This window comes from Neopsephotus bourkii, unplaced genomic scaffold, assembly GCF_033783945.1.
Source record: "Neopsephotus bourkii isolate Nb327-2 ecotype Australia unplaced genomic scaffold, CSIRO-AGI_Nbou_v1 NB_1761, whole genome shotgun sequence".
NCBI lineage: Eukaryota > Metazoa > Chordata > Aves > Psittaciformes > Psittacidae > Neopsephotus > Neopsephotus bourkii.
Window position 1 is genome coordinate 90,362 of NW_026902235.1, and position 21,162 is coordinate 111,523.

Here is a 21,162-nt window from a genome sequence, read left to right on the forward strand (position 1 = left end):
ATTATTGTTAGTTTAAAAGTAAAGCCTACATTAGCACATGCCAAGGTTGCAGGGTTATCTGGGGAACTATCACTGCATAGATTCCATGCATCCAACTGCATCCCATCCTGGGAGTAGCAGCTGCATTTTATCCGAAGGTTTCCTTAGTGTTATAATATAATTTTGGGGGACTAGGGAGAGGTGGTCTCTAATTTACCCCATTTTCCCACAGTCTGTCTGTCTAACCCACACTTCCTAAGCTTACCTAGGAGGAAGTTATGGGAAACAGTGTCAAAAGTCTTGATGAAGTCAAGGTAGATAACATCCACTCCTCTCCCCTCATCAACCCATCTTTCCATGTCATCATAAAAGGCTGACAGATTGTTCAAGCAAGACTTAGCCTTTGGTAAGTTTGTACTGACTACTCCTGATGACATTCTTTTCTTCTACATGCTTGTTGATGACTTCCAGAAAAGCCTGTTACATCACCTTTCCAGGGAAGGAGATTATGCTGACTGGATGGTAGTTTTCTGGGTACTCCTTCTTACCATTTTTGTAGATGGGAGTGACACTGGCCTTCCTCCAGTCATTGGGTACCTCACCTGTTCTCCATGATTTTTTGAAGATGATGAAGAGAGGCAGAGCAGAAACATGTGCCAGCCCCCTCAGCACCAGTGGTTGCATCCCATCAGGGTCCATGGATTTATGGGTGTTAAGTCTGTCCAGCCAATCGCTAACCCAACTCTCTACACCCAGGAGGGATGTCTTCCTTTCTCTGTCCTTTTACCTTCAAGGTCTGGGATGCCCAAGGGCTGTTATGAGCGATAAGGACTGAGGCAAAGAAGACAATAAGTAACTATGCCGTCCCTGTGTGTTCTGTTACCAGGACACCCATATGATTCAGCAGCAGCCCCGCATTTTCCCTTATCTTCCTTTTCCTGTTGAAATACATGTAGAAGCCCTTCCTGTTGTCCTCTCATTCGGAGAAAACTCCAGGAACAAACTTGCCAACAAAGTTTTCAAGCTGACAAGCAGGTATTCTTTATTACGGTGCCGGGAAACACGGGGGATAGCTCCTCCTAACGTGTGTCCCTGTGTTGCTATACAAGCCATCCTTATATAGTCCCTGGGCATACATACATATTCATGAGGCTACATATGGATTACATCATTTTCCAGAGAGTTCCCCGCATGCATACAGAATTGTGGTGGTGGTCTCTGAGGGTTTACTTCTTCCAACAATCTTCATCACTTCTGGCAGCCTTTGAAGCATGTGCAGTAGATGCTCATACCAGTTTCATAGAATCATAGAATCATAGAATAGTTAGGGTTGGAAAGGAACTTAAGATCATCAAGTTCCAACTCCCCTGCCATGGGCAGGGACACCTCACTCTAAACCATATTACCCAAGGCCTCGTCCAACCTGGCCTTGAACACTGCCAGGGATGAAGCATTCACAACCTCCTTGGGCAACCTATTTCAGTGCCTCATCACCATAACAAGTAAGAATTTCCTCCTTATATCCAATCTAACCTTCACCTGTTTAAGTTTTAACACATTACCCCTTGTCCTATCACTACAGTCCCTAATGAAGAGTCCATCCCCAGCATCCCTATAGGCCCCCTTCTGATACTGGAAGGCTGCTATGAGGTCTCCATGCAGCCTTCTCTTCTCCAGGCTGAACAGTCCCAGCTTCCTCAGCCAATCTTCATATGGGAGGTGCTCCAGTCCCCTGATCATTCTTATGGTCCTCCTCTGGACTTGTTCCAACAGATCCATGTCCTTTTTATGTTGAGGACACCAGAACTGTACACAATACTCCAAGTGAGGTCTCACGAGAGCAGAACAAAGGGGCAGGATCACCTCCTTCGACCTGCTGGTCACACTCCTTTTGATGCAGCCCAAGGATACGGTTGGCTTTTTGGGCTGCAAGTGCACACTGCCGGCTCATGTTCTTTTTCTCATTCACTAGCACCCCCAAGTCCTTCTCTGTAGGGCTGCTCTGAATCTCTTCTCTGCCCAGCCTGTAGCTGTGTCTGGGATTGCTCTGACCTAGGTGTAGGACCTTTCACTTGGCATGGTTAAACTTCATGAGGTTGGCATCAGCCCACCTCACAAGCGTGTCAAGGTCCCTCTGGATGGCATTCCTTCCCTCCAGCGTATCAACCGAACCACACAGCTTGGTGTCATTGGCAAACTTGCTGAGGGCGCACTCAATCCCACTGTCCATGTCAGCGACGAAGATGTTAAACAAGACCGGTCCCAACAGCGATCCCTGAGGGACACCACTAGTGACAGGTCTCCAGCCGGACATTGAGCCATGGGTTCGTTAGCACCAGAGACATAATAATCCTCCTATCCGCCTACTCATCAGTTAGTTTAACTGTAGCCCATCCTGGACACCTGCAGTTCCCAGATACTCCTTATCCCTGTGTCCTGTTCTTCTAGACTGTTTTTCTTAAAACTATGCCAACTATAACAATTTATCTTGTGAGAATTCTCAGTATGTTCTCTAGCTGTACTCTATTTTTTTTTCTATGTATCATGCACCGCAGTAATTTTCCATTGCTGCTGTTACAAAGCCATCAAACTTAACATTACTTAAAACTAATTCTAAAGGTTTCTATATTCTATTTTGTGATTTTTTGCCCCTTTGTCTCACCTTGATGTCCTTTGCTAGACTCAGCTCTAAGTGGGCCTTGGCCTTCCTCATCACATCCCTGCATATGATGACATCCTTTGTGCTGCTCATCAAATGCACCCGTGCTGAACTGTGATCCCTCTCCAGTCTCTGGGCATCTCCTACTGAAACCAAATTAGCAAGTATTTCATTGTGTATAGAGACATACTCATGGACAAGGTGTGGAATAATTATAAATTAAACTTATATTTGAAATGTAGCATCTCTCACACATATAGGAAAAATGGACTTTCAGGGGAAGATGCAGCTATACCTGGTCTGCCAGGAATGTGCACTCCACTGCAGTTCCCATGGCAACATTGACGGAGGATGGATCAGAGTGGAGAATCTGTTGTCACGCTCTGTTCTAACACCAGCAGAGATGGGAACTAGGTGGTACTAGAAACTGATAAGCTGCATAATTGCTACCCTGAGCCAACAGTCTGTCATCTTTTGACAAAGAGCTGTCCTTTGTGCAAACTTTGCTTCATAATAATGCATTTTAATACATTACAGTACAAAACCACACCTGCTGCAGAAAATATATGAACCCAGTCAGAGATCAATATGATCAGACCAAAGCCGTTTATTGCAAAGCCTTAACTCCTTATATACTATTTCTTACATGCACTTGCAGTGATTTGGCATATTATGATTGGATACATGTCTTGAAGACATATAATTGGTTAAGCACAGGTGTGAGAACTTGACCTCGAAAGCTTGCCAACAGCCCACAGTTCTCATAACTCAGTGAATTCCAGCTTCTTCTTATCTTGCTTGCTTAAGCTTCCTTGGGCCCCTCATGGCCTTGCTGTATCTTTGGGGATTATTCAGAGTTCATGTACCAATTATCCATTCTCCCGTGTGACCACTGTCTCCACACACACCTCCATCTCTTATGCTACCCTCCTCCAAAGTGAGATCACCCCTCTTTGAGCATGCTCTTTGAATTCTTTGTGGTATATACCTTTAAAAGTGAAGCGAGAGAATTTTACACCAATAATAATAAAGGTTTGTATGACTAGAGTCACTCAAGCTCCACCTTGAAGGTGAAAAATAGTATAAAATGGCCCAACAAAGGGGGAATATTAGGGAAGACATAATTGTGGATGAGTTGAGGAAAATTCCATCAGCAGATTACCCTTGATGCCTGGGACCAGTTGACGGGCTGGATCTTTCTACTCCCCCATAGGGACACCTTTGGGTAAAACTTGCACTGTATTAAATGCTTCCTGGGAAAATCAGGCATCTCTATATAGAGTTACTTTTCACTTTTTACTTTTATATTTTAAAGCCAGGCTGTGTTATTCATAACTTTATTGCATGTTTGTAGAGCCTATTATTTGAATGTGCTTTTGCAGACAGTGTATTTATCACCGACAGTCTTTAAGAACCTGTATCTGTTGCTTTAATAAACTGCACTGTTTAAATAGCTAATTGTAATAGTTTTCTCATTGAATGCGACCAAATCCTTCAGTGTGGCCGTGTTAGTTCATGATCACAATTAGACTGAAGGTGCAGTGCACTATTAGTGCATCCAGAATCGTGATTGTTCAATATGTCAAGTGTGACTGGACTGATAGTGGTAAATTGGGCATCACTCAGAATCTAAGCCTAGCTGCACCCAGCCCCTCTAATATCTGAGGACCAGCTGGAATGCCAAGGGGGTTATTTTCTTCCAAGTTGTCTTGCCTTTTTAATGTGACACAAGGCTAGAAGGACTCTCAAGATAAGAAAGGCACGCAACAAGAGAACCAGATGTCTTCCCTCGAATCAATGTGGGTCTTCATGCTGTGGATAAGTCCTGAGAAACAGGCAAACAACTGCAAAAACTAACAACTCGAGGAGCCTCTCAGGGTTGTAAATTAGCCCAAACAAGAACATGTAGTTAATTGCCAAGACTAAACACACATGCCAATGTCCTTAATTAATAGATTTCCATAAAAGGATATTTCTCCCCAAATGAACACCATGACCCCCAGAGACCACTCCTCAAATTCACAGCCTTATCTACCAAAATTACCATATGCAATGAGTAGTGGGAATTATGATGAATATGTATATCAAAAACTCATTTTAGTTATGACTTACTGATGCATCTACTCAGCTATGATTTATTTGCAGATATATTTGTTGCACTAGTTACCTTTGTTGTTACTCTGTATGCCATATAAGCATTCATGCCATCCGCTGTGAGAAAATTAAAATACTTATCCTAAGGCAAGCTACTTTAATCCCTTAACCCCTCCACACATTTTTTTAAAAAATGCACATTAAAAGGTTTTTTATTTACATACTAAAACCCATCAAAAGATAACTGAATAAGGAATTATGCTAAAATCTCAAAACAGTCTCTAAGAGGTAAGACAGCGTAACATATGACTTATTAGGTTCAAGTAACTTACCAACTTTCTCTGAGTCTGGTACATTGATTTCCATATCAAGCAAATCTCCGTTTGCTTACTCTTCAATCTAGAAAAAGTGTATGCCATGTTTAACAAGTTAATGTGCATTCATACTACATATGGATACAAAGATAAGGAAATAGAGGAAGGAAGTCAGTATGTCTCAGTGACTAAAAAGCTCTTCTAGACCCACCAACCAATTTTAGGTGAACGTAATTTCATGTCTTTGTTTTTAAGTTTGAGCCTTCCTGAATATGTTTTTAGTGTGTCTTCTCTTCTTCAGACTTGTTGGCCTCAGAGTTCTAATAAACATTTATCTTAGAGAAATACTCATTTTATTTCCTCCAATTCCAGCAGGCACAGCAGTTCAAAAATGTTCTCACCCAGCCTGACCCAGGCAGCGATCTGGGCCTTCCATGTAACTCCCCCCAGTTTACATACTGGGCATGATGTGCTGTGATATGGAATACGCTTTGGCTAGTTTGGGTTAGGTGTCCTGTCTCTGCTTCCTCCTGGATTCCCATGCCCCTCCTCACTGGCAGAGCATGAGAGACTGAAAAGCCCTTGATCAGAGTAAGCATTACTTAGCAACAACTCAAAACATCGGTGTGTTATCAGCGTTGTTCTCAGGCTAAAGTAAAAAACACAGCAGTTCACCACCTACTAAGAAGAAGAAAAATGACTGCTATTGCTGAACCCAGGACAAGTACCCAGTATAATTTTCTCCATAATTTTTCCAGGAACTGAGGTTAGACTAACAGGCCTGTAGTGCCCTGGGTCTACCCTCACACCCTTCATGTATGTTAGAATAACATTGGCTAGCTTCCAGTCAACAAGGTCCTCCCCAGACTTGCAAGACCTTTTGTAGATGATCAAAAGGGGTCCTTCCATAGCATCTGCTAGCTCCTTTAGTGCTCTAGGATGAATCAAATCAGACACCATGGACTTGTGAAAATTTATCTGATACAGCTGGTCTCTTACAATTTCAGTGTCCACAAATGGAAAGTCGCTATTCTCACACTTGTAGTCCTTGGACTAAGGAGAATGGGTAGCTGTTGTTTAAGCGTAGCCAGAAACTAAGTACCATGCAGCCACTTGCTCACCCCAACCCTTTTTCCCTCCCCAGGCAACATGGGAAGAAGAATCGAAAGAATGTAAAACCTGCGGGTTGATATACGAGCAGTTCAATAATTAAAAGTACAATGCAATACTAATACTGCCACTAATGATAAGGGAAATAACAAGGGAGGAAAATATAAAGCTAAGAGAAAAAAAAACAAACAACGAAACAACCCAACAATAAACAGCAGTGATGCACAGTACAATTGTTCACCACCTTCTGACCAATACCCAGCCCAACCTGAGCAGTGGGCTGGGACAGTTATTTTTCTTCCTAGTGGCTGGTACAGTGTTTATAGGGATGGTCCATGGACAAAGGAATGATATCTCTCTCTCTCTTTGTGTGTGTGGTGGTTTATATATATATATATGAGACAAAAAGCGATGTTGTACTGAAAAAAAATGGGATCTGAGCATGACATGAATGGCATGGAATAAGGGGTGGATATTGTCCTGGGTTCAGCTGTAGCAATCATTTCTCTTCATCTTAGTAGATGGTGCAGTGCTGTGTTTTGGCTTTAGTCTGAGAACAATGCCAATATTTTAGTTGTTGCTCAGTAGCACTTACCCTGATCAAAAACTTTTCAGTCTCTCATGCTCTGCCAGTGAGGAGGGACACAAGAAGCCAGGAGAACAGCAGGACACCTGACCCAAACCAGCCAAAGGGATATTCTATACCATAGCACATCATGCTCAGTATATAAACTGGAGGGAGTTACCCAGAGGGGACCAATCATTGCTCTGATTGGGCTGGGTATCAGTTCGTGGGTGGTGAGCAATTGGATTGTGCATCACTTGTGTTTTCTGAGCTTTCATTTCTCTTTTTTTTTTCTCCCTATTATTATCAGTATTGTTATTGTTGGTATTCTTTCTATTATCACTATATTTTACTCTATATCAGTTACTAAACTGCTTTACATTATTCCAAGACTCCTCCCCACGCTGCCCAGGGAGGGTGTGGGGCGGGATGGGGGGAGTGAGCAAGCAGCTGCATGGTACTTAGTTGTTGGCTGGGTTTAAACCATGATAACAGTACATGGCACTACTTTGTTTTGGGGTATTTCATAAAACCACATAATTTCTGAGGTTGGAAGAGGCCTCTTGAGCCCATAGTCAAACTGGCATCTAGTCTTGATCATCTAGTCCAACTCCCATGTTTAAGCAAGGTCAAATAGAGCAGGTTACCCAGTACTGTATCCAGTCAGTTTTTGAGTATCTCCAAGGAGGGACACTACAACCTAAATGGGCGACCTGTGCCAGTGCCCAGCCACCCTCACTATGATAAAGTTCTCCCTTATATTTGCGTGGTAATTCTTGTATTTCAGTTTGTGCCCATTGCTGCTTATCCTGTCAATGGATACTACTGAGAAGTATGTGGCTCAGTCTTCTTTACCCCCTGACTCCAGTCAGCTATTTATACATGTAGATAAGTTTCCCCCCTTCCCCAGCTTTCTTTTCTCTTGTACTGGAGAGCACAGAACTAGGCTCAACACTACAGATGTGTCCTGCCAGCGCTGAGTAGAGGGGATCACCTCCCTCAACCTGCTGACAGTGCTCTTCCTAATTTCAGGTAGAAATCTCCATAATATTTCAAACTCATCTTAAAAGCAATCACCTTTTATATTCTTCATTTTTAATATGATCAAAGATTATGAAAAATCCACTTTACAATGTCATAAGTCAGATCGTTTTTGCTTTGTTACCTTGCACAGAACACAGCTCGATCCCCTCATGCAATTTCTGTTCATTCCCATGCCTCTTGCCTCTTCTGCACTCCATGGCATGTTTTTAATTTTTTTCTTGGAGATACTGGTCTTTCCTTTGGCTGTTATTATTCAGGGAGCGTAGATATTTCTAAGCTGCATTTTTTTCAGTTGGCTAAACTGGTGTCAGGTGACAAATATGCCTTTTTTTTTATTTCACATAGAAAAAGGCTTTTATTACAGTCTTTCACAGCATGGGAAAGCAGGCATCAGAGAGCAGCATAGAAGTTTTAGTCATAAGGATGCAGTACAGTATATTCATGTACATGTTCCAAACTGCCATGTATGATTTGCAGTGTATCCTATGAAGACAGGCTGAGAGAGCTGGGGGCTACTTTACAACCCTGAGAGGCTCCTCTAGCTGTTTCCTTTCGCAGCTGTTTACCTATTTCTCAGGACTTATCAACAGGAGGAAGGCCCACAATGATTTGAAAGAAGACATCTGGTCCTCTTGTTGCATACCTTCATTACCTTGAGAATCCTTGTAGCCTTGTCCATGACTATGTCTCTATACACAACGCAGTTGTCATGGATGGCAATGTACTTGTTAGAAAGGACAGGTTAGGGAGACGAGGTGTTGGAGTTGCTCTTTATGTGAAAGAACAACTGGAATGTATCAAGTTCTACCTGGGGACAGATCAATGAGTTGAGAGTTTATGGGTGAGAATTAAGGGACAGGCTAATATGAGGAACACTGTTGTGTGTGTTTACTATAGGCCACCTCATCAGGAGGAGGAAGTTGATGAGGTCTTCTATGGGCAGCTGGAAATAGCCTTGCGGTCACAGGGTCTGGTTCTCCTGGGCAACTTCAGCCACCCAGTTATTTGTTGGAGGGATAACAGGGCCCAGCACACACAGCCCAGGCATCTCCTGCAGATCGCTGAAAATAAATAACTTTCTGTTACAAGTGGTGGAGGAGCTAATGAAGAAAGGTGTGTTGCTGGACCTTGTACTAACAAACCAGAAAGGACTGATTGATGACCTAAAGACTCGGGGACAGCCTTGGCTGTAGCGATCATGAGATGGTAGAATTCAGGATCCTGCATGGGGGCAGCAAAACAGTAAGCAGGACTAGAACTCTGGACATCTGGAGAGCTAAATTCAGCCTCTTCAAAGACCTACTTAGAGGAATCCCATGGGATAGGGCTCTAGAAGACAAGGGAGTACAGGAGAGCTGGTCATTTTTTAAGTACCACTTCCTCCAAGCCCAAAACCAGTATATCCTCATGATGAAGAAATTAGGCAAAGCAGGCAGGAGACCTTACATGGATGAGAAGGGAGCTCCTAGTAAACCTTAAGAAGAAAATTTATGGGAGGTAAAAAAGGGGACAGGCCAAGTGGGAGGACAATAGGAACATTGTCAGGGTATGCAGGAATGCGGATGAGGAAGGCCAAAGCCCACAGTAGAGCTGAGTCTGGCAAAGGACATCAAGGACAACAGGAAGGGCTTCTACAAGCATATCAGCAGCAAAAGAAAGATAAGGGAAACTGTGGGGCTGCTGCTGAATCGGATGGGTGTCCTGGTAACAGAAGACATAGAGAAGGCAGAATTACTGAATGCCTTCTTCCCAGACCTCAGAGGTTAGAGATGAAGACAAGAGAAAGGAAGACTTCCCCTGGTTGTAGAGAGTTAGGTTAGGGATGGGCTAGACAGATTTAATATCCATAAATCCATGGGCTAGCTGTCTACCCTAGAAGCATTATTTTTTATTTTCAGTATAATGGATTGATGTTCTTATACCTGTAAATTTCTTATAGTGTAGCTTACTGCCTTGTTCCTTCTCTTCTGGGGCAAAGCTCCATCATCATCCATAGTGGGGAAGGTGACCATACATACTATATTAAGCACAAATTCTGCTTCTGACATTTTGTATCCAGTGTTTTTTCTTAAGAATCACAGTGTTGACTTAACTGTAGCAAAACCGTAATAGAAATTTTTCTGTTGAGTACAGAACTTGGGTAAACTGTATAACTTTTTTTTTTTTCTCCATATTTTGTTGGAGAAGGGTTGTGGTGGTGTTTGTCCTCTTATAGCTTTGCTCCTTACTAAATAAGGTAAAATGTCCTTTTTACAGCTTTGCTCCTTACTAAAAAAAATAAAATATCTTTTAACTGTCCCAATCGACTTTTGTGTCTAACTCTTTAGGTGGCTGGTCGCAAAGGATTTCCTCATGTGATTTACGCTCGTCTGTGGAGGTGGCCTGATCTTCATAAAAATGAACTCAAGCATGTTAAATATTGTCAATATGCTTTTGACTTAAAATGTGACAGTGTCTGTGTAAATCCTTACCATTATGAGCGTGTAGTATCACCTGGCATTGGTAAGTAGACTCTTGATTTAAAATGGAACAGTGGGACTAAAATGTAAAATGTTTTCCTTTTGAGTGTAGAGAATACAGGCCTAAATTAGAAACATTAATTTTTTTAATGATCTAATAATAAATTACTCTCATGCTCTTGTCCATCTTCTTAATGGAATTATTCTTTTACCTTTATTCTAAACTTGAAAGAACAGTTTGTGGCTTTTGCTTAAGCCTTTCTGTTGGTTTGCACCCAGTTCTTGCAGTTAATGTGTACCTTGGGAATAACTTGGCATCGAGATTTGTGATGGAAAGGGTATAATACGTAGAGTCTGTAGTACTAATTTGTAAAGGCTGATAAACTTCATATTAAAAAATAGTTGAAGATCTCTGTGTATATAGTCCTCCACACCCCCTTTTCTTTTTTCTCTTTAAAGATCTCTCGGGACTGACACTACAGAGTTCTGGTAAGTAGTTCTGCTTACTGTTGCATTTCTCTGGGCACAAACTGTTAAACTCTTCAGTATGTATACAGTTTATTCCTGTGTATCTCCTTGGGAGGGTATATAGAGAGCAGATGGAAATACATTTGTCTTTTTGGTTTTGGAAAACCAGAAAAGTAGCATATGAGAAGCAAGTATTGATAAACTCTTTAAATTGAGGCTTCAGCTTAGCTTGTAGGTATGTTCTGTTTTCATTGCCTGCTACTTAAAAACACCAAGAAAAAGGGAAAACAAAAACCTCACTCTTTTATTTAACAAGCAGCATTTAACAAACACATGATAATATATGCACCTGTATGATATACTAATTAATTAGATTGGGAATAATAGATGCTTATGTTTTAATAAGTAGTTTAGCAAGAAAATAATATAAATTCTGTAATTGCTATTGTAATTCTGTATGGCTACGCTGTTAAATATAAGGTAGTGTTATAGTGTCTTTGTGAATCTGATTATTCTAGTCAATTTGGGAGCTGCTTAAAATTACTGAAGGAGCGAATGAAGTTTTTTGTGTTGTGCTCATGAATTATAATTTTCATAGGAGCTTTATTTTATTACTCTTATGCTAGAAATTGGCTTGCTGGCTACTTCATTAACATATATTTAGGTGCTTGATGAAAAGCATGTTTTTCCCTTTTATTAACCATGTCCAATCACTCACTGATGGACTAGAAAACAAAACGTGGTTGGAGTCTACTACTGTGGGACTAAACTGCTTGTTTGATGGCAGTCAGCAAAATAAACAGTTAGCTTTTCCATCCAGTTACACTTCAAAATTTCCTGCTGCTGTCTTGAAGTGTTTATTTGTAATTTAGAGGAGTGCTGTAGCAATGTTTAGATAGGTTAAATACTCCCCCAGTAGTTTTAATAGCATTGCTGTTCCTCAAAAGTAGTAGTGCGATTTGTAGTTAAATCCTGAAAATAGATTTGCTTTGCATGTTTAACCATTTGCTTCTTCACAGCTCCATCAAGCATGCTGGTGAAAGATGAATACGTTAATGACTACGAGGGGCAGCTGTCATTGTCTTCTGCCGAAAGCCATTCAGTCCAAACCATCCAGCATCCACCAAGTAACAGGGCATCTACTGAGCCTTATAGCACCCCAGCCATGTTAGCTCCTGCTGAGGCTAGCACTACCAGCACCACTAATTATCCCAACATTCCTGTGGCTTCAACAAGTAAGATTGTCAAGATTATATGAAGTACTAAACTGAAAATGTGATGGATCAAAGAAAAAGTGTATGTCAGCATGATCTGGGCAGTCTTGTAAGCATTAACATAAGCTTTTGACTTGGAGTATAATTTGAGTAATTTTTCCTGGTGACCTAGTCTTTCTTTAATGAGACTGACACTCCACAAGTGTTACAAGCCTATTTAGATATGCCAGAGATTGGGTGATACCATGTTAAAACAACTGACTGCTGACATAACATTATGGCTATTATTTGAACAACTGCTTTAGGAATGGAAAAAAAATTATTATTCTATTACAACAGCAACCAGGACAACAAACATGTATATTGCTAGGTGGCAGTATCGAGAGGTTTTCAGACAAATCTTTAGCATTCCAGAGCTAACAAAATCAGTCTTTGAGTATTAACTTTAAAGGCTTCTACAAGAATATCAGCAGCAAAAGGAAGATAAGGGAAAATGTGGGGCCGCTGCTGAATCAGGTGGGTGTCCTCGTAACAGAAGACAAGGAGAAGGTGGAATTGCTGAATGCCTTCTTTGGCTCAGTCTTCACTGCTAAGAACGGCCGTCAGGAGTCCCAGACCTTGGAGGTTAGAGATGAAGGCCAGAGAAAGGAAGAATTTCCCCTGGAAGACTTCCCCCTGGTTGTACAGAGTTGGGTTAGGGAGAGGCTAAACAGACTTAACACCCATAAATCCATGGGCCCTGATGGAATGCACCCACGGGGTGTTGAGGGAGCTGGCAGATGTTGTTGCTCTGCCTCTCTCCATCATCTTTGAAAAATCATGGAAAATGGGAGAGGTGCCCAATGACTGGAGGAAGGCCAATGTCACTCCCATCTTCAGAAAGGGTAAGAAGGGGAGGACCTGGGAAACTACTGTCCAGTCAGCATAATCTCCATCCCTGGAAAGGTGATGGAACAGGTCATTCTGGAGGTCATTACCAAGCATGAAGAAGGCGGTGGCTATCAGTAGTAGTCAGCATGGGTTCACCAAGGGGAAATCTTGCTTGAACAATCTAATAGTCTTTTATGATGACATGGCAGGATGGGTTGATGAGGGGAGAGCAGTGGATATTATCTACCTTGACTTCAGCAAGGCTTTTGACACTGTTTCCCATAACATCCTCCTAGGTAAGCTTAGGAAATGTGGGTTAGATGAATAGACAGTGAGGTGGCTGAATGGCAGAGTTCGGTGGGTCGTGATCAATGGAGCAGAATCCAGTTGGAGGCCTGTAGTCAGTGGTGTTCCCCAGGGATCACTATTGGGCCTGGTCTTATTCAACTTGTTTATCAGTGACCTGGATGAAGGGCTAGAGTGTACCCTCAGCAAGCTTGATGATGACATGAAGCTGGGGGAGTAGCTGATAAACCTGAAGGCTGTGCTGTCTTTTAGTGGGACCTTGATAGGCTGGAGAATTGGCAGAGAGTAACCTAATGAGGTTCAACAAGGGCAAGTGTAGGGTACTGCACCTGGGGAGGAAGAGCCCCAAGTACCAGTGCAGGTTGGGGGCTGACCTACTAGAGAGCAGTTCAGATGAGAAGGACCTGGAAGTATTGGCAGGTGACAAGATGACTATGAGCTGTCAGTGTGGCCTTGTGGCAAGGAGGGCCAATAGTATCCTGGGGTGCATTGGGAGAAGCGTGGCCAGCAGGTCGAGGGAGGTGATCCTCCCCCTCTACTCAATCCTGGTGATGTCACATCTGGAGGACTGTGTTCATTTCCGGGCTCTTCAGTACAAGAAAGACAAGGAGCTACTGGAGAGGGTCCAGTAGGAGGCCACAGGGATGATCAGGGGTTTGGAGCATCTCTCTTATGATGAGAGATTGCAGGACCTGGGCCTGTTGAGTCTAGAGAAGAGAAGACTGAGAGGGGATCTCATTAGTGCCATGAACTAAAACACAAGAAGTTTCACCTCAACATGAAGAACTTCTTTATACTGAGGGTAGCAGAGCACTGGAACAGGCTGCCCAGGAGGGTCATGGAGTCTCCCTCTCTGGAGGCATTCCAAACTTGGATGCTTTCCCGTGTAACCTGTTCTAGGTGGCCCTGCCTTGGCCAGGGGGTTGCACTAGATGATCTCCAGAGGTCCCTTCCAAGTCTCATGAATCTGTGATTCTTTGATTTTTATAATGGCCCACTGTACTACCAGAGTGACAACCCTAATTAATATTTTCTGTGTGTATTTGGTACAAGTGGAAGAGTCTGGTTTACCAACAACAAACCTCACTCTTCATTCCAGCAGGACATTAAAGCAGTTACGTACACAGTGTCCTGCAGCCCTAATGTAGGGAAGCCAAGAAGTTTGGAGAGGGGTTTCACACACTCTTTGTCACTTTAATGTCAAAGATGTGTGACTATAGTGGATTTCATCTTAGCAAATTTGAATTGTGGTAGCATGGTGTTTTGAGAATGTTATTTAAGTTTAGCTGACTATTTTGCTGAAACTATTGATGGTTTTGCCAAGTGTCGTGGTTTAAGCCCAGCCGGTAACTCAGAACTCAGCTGCTCATTCACTCCCACCCTTCTTCCTCCCTGCTCCCAGAGGGATGGGGAGGAGAATCAAAAGAATGTAAATCCCACAGGCTAAGAACGGTCCAGTAACTAAGGTATAATACAAAACTGCTACTGCTACCCCCAATAATACTAATAATAAGGGAAATAACAAGGGGAGAGAATACAGTTGCTCACCACCCGACTGATACCCAGCCCAACCGGAGCAGCGATCTGAGCCTTCCAGGTAACTCCCCCCAGTTTATATACTGGGCATGATGGTATGCAATACCCCTTTGGCTATTTTGGGTCAGGTGTCCCGTCTCTGCTTCCTCAAGGCTTCCCCTCCTCACTGGCAGAGCACGAGACTGAAAGAGTCCTTGATTGAAGTAAACTTTACTTAGCAACAACTAAAAATACATGATAAGACACCAATGTTCTCAGACTAAAGCCAAAAACACAGCACTGCACCAGCTACTAAGGAGAAAAATGCCTTCTACAGCTGAACCCAGGACACCAAGCTAAGATATGACATCTCTCTCCAGCAGAGAGAACAGGATAGGTGGTTTAATTTTATTGCCTTTGTATAACAGTTTATAGTCAGTAACTTTTTCTCATCAGTGCTATAATTGTTGGAGCCCAGTGGACAGGAAAAAGCTTGGATTTTAGGTTTTAGTTCAAGTTTTCAATGTGTGAAGTTCTGCTAGCTACACCAGTCTGAGAGTGCAAATGTACTTGTGAAACTCCTGATCAGTTTAGTGTTAATGGCTGAGTTGAAGCCTTTTAAAATCAAATTCTGTTAACCTTTTCTGGAATATCTGTACTTTTACTTTAAAGCTTAGAGAATTCTTGAAGTATTTATTTGGGAGGAAAAAAAAAAAACAACCCAGCAACTTTCTCAGGAGGGAGTCCAGTGATGTGTGCAGCCCTGTTCAAGTGCTATTTTAAAATACCGTTCAGTATATGTTTTAAAGAATGTAAATTTAAGTGAATGTCTTCCTTAGGAACAGTAGTTACAACATGCTGAAAAAAATCGACTTAATGGACCTACTGTTGGCCTGTTTGTATTCATACCAAATCTACTTCAGCTATGTTATTCAATAAAACCTGTAACATCTCTTCTTTCCTTTTAAGCTGAAAAGAGATGCGAACGACACAAAGATGCGGTTGATGAACAGAGTTCTCTGCATACTTGTAAAATATTAAGGATGTCAGAGTCAAAATTAGCTGATGCAGAGCATGTTGCTTCAAGTTTCCTAAGACACTGGAAGATGGGAAAAAATACTGAAACCAAACTTGTAGGAACCGTGTCATGCAGTACCCGTAGTTGGGTGCATTTTACTACCCAGTAGTGTTGAGCTCGCTCTTCTTAATTGAAATTGTTGAATGTTCACAAATAGGTAGTCTTCTTTTACCAGGTCAACCTATCAGTATATTGACAGGTAGCCATAGTGATGGACTCTTAGAGATTGCTTCAGGGCCTCAGCCAGGAACTCCGCAGAATGGGTTTACAGCTCAGCCAGCTACTTACCATCACAGTGAGTATATACATATGTGCACTCTCAGTTTTCTAAAACCAGTTTCCAAATGTTCAGGAGAAATAGAGGATTAGAATTGAGATGTGGAAAAACCCCCTTAACCAACTGCTCCTTTCTCTTTCTAGATAGTACTACAACTTGGACTGGGAGTCGGACGGCAGCCTACACACCTACCATGCCTCACCACCAGAATGGCCATCTTCAGCATCATCCACCTATGCATCCTGGACATTACTGTAAGTAGTACAGATTTTCACATTGCTTACTTTGTTTTCAATTTTGTTGAATCGTCCCTTGTGATGATTCTTTACCCCCAAATCCTTTTTTGTTACAGAACTACCATTACTGTGTTTAGTATATTCTGACAAATAAGTATCAGAGCTTAATAGACTACTTTCCTCTGTTAAAGCAGCAGAGATTAGAAATCCAGGTAGCTATAGTGATACCATCTATATTATAGATGTCTTACTATCTAACAAAATTATAATTTCCCTTCTAAACCTGTTTTTTAAAGCTTTGCAGTCTTGTTTTATTTCCTTTGAGGCAAATGAAGTTGATTCAGAATATGTTGTTTGGATATTTTTCTTTTAAGTATATGCATTATAAGAGTATTATGCAAAAAAAATCCCACCCAAACACAAGCTTTTCTAAATTTTGTGGCAAAAGGCTAAACAGTTCTTTATTTCCTAATATAGTATTTAACCAGATCACCTGTTTGCAGCCGCCTTTGTTAGTGGAGGGGAGAATGCACTGTGAGTTAATGTTAGAATGGCTTTTCACCTTGTCTCTTCCCAAGAAAATTGTAGTTTAGATACGGTTATTAAGTTACATTATTTTGTTCTGTCATGATCCCGCTTAATTTATCTTACATTTTGGAAGTACCAGGATATAAAACTTTAGTGGTGTTGTAGATATTCTATAAATGCTTCTGAGTGCATGTGTCTGCATAATTAATATTTGTAACTGGCTGGTGATACCACAAAGAGCTTATCTTGGCTGCTGCCATTTTCCCTTCAGATAGTGGCATGTTTTGACACCTACCAATGTTGTGCCTGTTTGGACATCTTATCGCAAAAGCCGCTGTTATAATACTATGTTTAAGTCTTACGTTTTTTGTTCTCTGCTGTCTGTAAAGGACCTAGTTAGTTTATAAAAGTGGAGAGGATAAGCTGACTGATACCAAGACAGTATTCAGTTTTGGGTTTCTGGTTTTGGTTTGTTTTGTTTTTTTTTTATTTGCTTGTGAGTTGGTTTTTTTGGGGGGCATGGGGGTGTGTGTGGGTGTTTTTGTTTGTTGGTTTGTTTTTTTGTGGGATTTTGGTGGTTTTCTTGTTTGTTTTTTTTGTTTGTTTGTTAAGAAAATGAGTTCTCTAGGGCTTTTTTCAGTCTTCAGGGAGTGTTTCCCATGGTCAAGTCCACAGCATGCAGGGCAACTTATTCTGTGATTGATAAATTATGAGGTGTGGTTTCTGACAGATGTATATCACATGCCTCCATACAGTTGTCATGCTTTAAGCCCAGCCGGTAACTTGGAAGAACCATAAAGCTGCTTGCTCACTTCCCCCCACCACCCCAAGTCCCTCGGCAGGATGGGGAGGAGAACTGAAAGATGGCAAACCCTATGGGTTGAGATGAGAACAGTCCAATAAATAAAGTATAATATAAAAGTACTACTAATAATAATTATATGGGAAGTAACAGGAGGAGAGAATATAAAAAAGGGGGGAAAAAAACCCAATAAACACAAGTGATGCATAATCCACACACCCACCAATACCCAGCCTGACCCGAACAGCAATTGGTCCCTTCCAGGTAACTCCCCCCACTTTATATACTGGGCATTACGTGCTGTGGTATGGAATACCCCTTTGGCTAGTGTGGGTCAGGTGTTCTGTCTCTGCTCCCTCCCAGATTCTTGTGCCCCTCCTCACTTTCAGAGCATGAGACTGAAAACGTCCTTGATTGGAGTAAGAGTTACTTAGCAACAACTAAGAACATTGGTGTGTTATCAGTGTTGTTGTCAGACTAAAGTCAAAAACACAGCACTGCACTAGTAACTAAGGAGAAAAATAGCTGTTACAGCTGAACCCAGGACAAGAATGATTCTTTCCTTGCCCAATTTGGGGGCAGATGTGAAGTTTAAGTCCTATTTCTGTTACATCTCTGCTAAATCTGGTTTCTGCTCTCTCCTGGTGCTGGGTCTGGCTTGAGCAGCATGCAGCCTTTCTTTCTGGGATACTAATAGAGCTCTTTGCTCTACTTGACTCCTGAGTTTTTAGGAAACCTTTATGAGTGTAATTTTCTGTGAGCGTTTTTCTCCCCTGTCAGATTTTGCCAAGTGATTCAGAAATTGAGTTTTTTAACATGTGGTATCCTCAAAAGTCTTTTTTTGTAGGAAAACAAGAAAGAAACCCTTATTATTCCTCATGTAAAGCAAATTGCATGTTTTCTTTTAAAGGGCCAGTTCACAATGAACTTGCATTCCAGCCTCCTATATCAAATCATCCTGGTAAGCAGAATCTAACATGTAATGCTAATATTGTGGAAGCTGCTAACTTTCTGGTTTAAGTCTGGGTTGGGGTACTTTTATTGGCTTGGAGTTGTTGTTGTTTTGTTTTGTTTCTGTAGGTTTTGTTTTGGGGTTTGTTTTTTTTTGGGGGGGAGTGTAATTTTGTTTGTTGGTTTGGTTTTGTTAGTTTGGTGTTTATTTTGTATCAAGTACTCTGAAATTTGTGAGATACATATTCAGAAGGGGAGAAAGGAAGGAGAAGGAACCATTTTGTGACAGAGAAAACTGACTTCACCTAGAAGGTAGTTTCTCTTACATCTTAAACCACATCTGTTTCAGAGTTAGTTTCTGTCAGCCTAGCCATGAATAGACATGTAGAATCATTGAATGATTTGGGTCGGAAGTGACCTTAAAGCTCATCTAGTTCCAACCCCCTGCTATATGCAGGGATGCCTTCTACTAGACCAGGTTGCTCAAAGCCCAATCCAACCCGTCCTTGGACGCTTCCAGGGCTGGGGAAGCCACAGCTTCTTTGGGCTCCCTGTATATGTATTACTTATGCTAAGGGAGGACAAAATCAAGCAATAGTCATAAGGTGTAGGAATGCAGATGACTTGCAAAATGTAACCGGAATAATAAACTGTACAAAGACCTATGAGGTCATAACTACAAAACCCGCTTTTATTGGTATGTGCTCAAATAAAAGCAACAAGTCTGTGTTCACTGTAGAATGTTGTGGTTTTCTGTGCTAGCAGACATGTCTTTGTCTATCGGAACTTGCTTATATGAATGTGCACTCTTACTCTGAATGACAAATGCAGTTGCAGAAGGCTTAATTGATTGTCTGGAATGGGTTTATAGGGGTTTTTTTCTGCCTTTCAGTGAATTAATAGTATATATTCTTTAGCTCCAGAATATTGGTGTTCAATCGCATATTTTGAAATGGATGTACAAGTTGGAGAAACATTTAAGGTCCCTTCAAGCTGTCCAATTGTTACTGTTGATGGATATGTGGATCCTTCTGGAGGAGATCGTTTTTGCCTGGGCCAGCTTTCCAACGTGCATAGAACAGAAGCTATTGAGAGAGCAAGGTATTCTGCAGAGCCCAAAAGCTCCAGCTGTCTGTGGTATTTGATAACATCTTGTTTTCCCTTCAGTGTGTGCTTCCCTTTGAAAATTACAGTTTGGTATGTTTCTTTTAACTGAATTAACCTATAGTTAATAGATATAAAAAAGATACATACTCTGTATAGTCCGCTATACAGAGTATATCTTTTTAAGCCACTACTGTAATACGTTCAAAATGTGACCTGTGTGACAAAGACCTTCAGTGCTTTGCCATAGCATGTTGTTTTTCATTGCTCTCAAAGGTTGTGCCATCCAGGAAAAATTAGCAACTTGTGCCATTATTATAGAATCCTAGAATGCTTAGGGTTGGAAGGGACCTTAATGATCATCCAGATCCAACCCTCCTGTCCTGAGCAGGGGCACCTTCCACTAGACCAGGTTGCTCAAAGCCCCATCCAACCCAGCCTTGAACACTGCCAGAGTTGGGGCAGCCACAGGTTCTCTGGGAAACATGTGCCAGTGTCTCGCCACCCTCACAGGGAATAATTTCTTCCTAATGTCTAGTATAAATTCACCCTCTTTCAGTTAAAAGCCATTTCCCATTGTCCTGTCACTACAGGCCCTTGTAAAAAGCCCCTCTCCAGGTTTCTTATAGGCTCCCTTTAGCTATTGGAAGAATGTTATAAGGTCTCCATGCAGCCTTCTCCAGGCTGAGGAAGCCCAACTCTCAGCCTGTCTTCATAGGAAAGGTGCTCCAGCCCTTAAAGCATCTTCATGGCCCTCCTCTGTACTCACTGAAGCAGGTCCACATATCTCTTATGGGGGCCCCAGAGCTGGGGTCTCACGAGAGCAGAGGGGAAAAATCACCTCCCTTGACCTGCTGGCCACGCTCCTTTTGAAGCAGCCCTGAATGCAGTTGGCTTTCTGGGCTGCAAGTGCACACTGCTGGCTCATGTTGAGCTGCTTGTCAGTCAACACCCCCAAGTCCTTCTCCTCATGGCTGCTCTCAATCCAGTCTCTGCCCAGCCTGCAGTTGTGCTTGGGATTGTCCCGACCCAGGTGCAGGACCTTGCATTTGGCCTTCTTGAACTTCATGAGGTTTGCACTGGCTCACCTCTCCAGCCTGTCAAGGTCCCTCTGGATGGCATCCCTCCAGTGTGTTGACTTCACCACACAGCTTGGTGTCATCAGTAAACTTGCTGAGGGTGCACTCAATCACACTGTCCATGTTGCTGACAAAGATGTTGAGCAGCACCAGTCCCAATGCTGACCCCTGAGGGACATTGATTGTTACTGGTCTCCATTTGTTCATTGAGCCGCTGACCACAACTTTCTACATGTGGCCATCCAGCCAGTTCTTTATGTGTGTGGTGGTCTATCCATCAAATTTGTCTCACCAGTTTAGAGACAAGGGTGTTGTGCTGTTACCATAAAAGTTAGTCAGAGATTTGCCTATACCACATTGGCCTTTTTAGTCATCAGCACGCTTGTAGTAAACGTGGGTAAAGCCCTTCCCAAATCTTTGTTTGCGAAGTCAAGCCATGATGATGATGATAGTCAGAGAAACTCTCTAAGACTCAATTGGGAGTTTTAGAAAGCAGCATTCTTTATTGTA

General features: G+C 42.0%; 1 protein-coding gene across 1 annotated transcript in view; it reads left to right on the top strand.

Annotated features, from left to right (window-relative positions):
- The window catches only part of LOC133225511 (mothers against decapentaplegic homolog 4-like), a 34,734-nt gene extending 14,163 nt beyond the window's left edge, over positions 1 to 20,571 (top strand). The window contains exons 4-10 of the mRNA XM_061377971.1: positions 10,093 to 10,267; positions 10,684 to 10,713; positions 11,712 to 11,927; positions 15,851 to 15,970; positions 16,096 to 16,206; positions 18,429 to 18,479; positions 19,387 to 20,571. Of these exons, the coding sequence (XP_061233955.1) occupies positions 10,093 to 10,267; positions 10,684 to 10,713; positions 11,712 to 11,927; positions 15,851 to 15,970; positions 16,096 to 16,206; positions 18,429 to 18,479; positions 19,387 to 19,685 (1,002 nt within the window). The 3' untranslated portion in view covers positions 19,686 to 20,571. The remainder of the gene's footprint in view (positions 1 to 10,092; positions 10,268 to 10,683; positions 10,714 to 11,711; positions 11,928 to 15,850; positions 15,971 to 16,095; positions 16,207 to 18,428; positions 18,480 to 19,386) is intronic.
- The last annotated feature ends 591 nt before the right edge of the window (positions 20,572 to 21,162 follow it).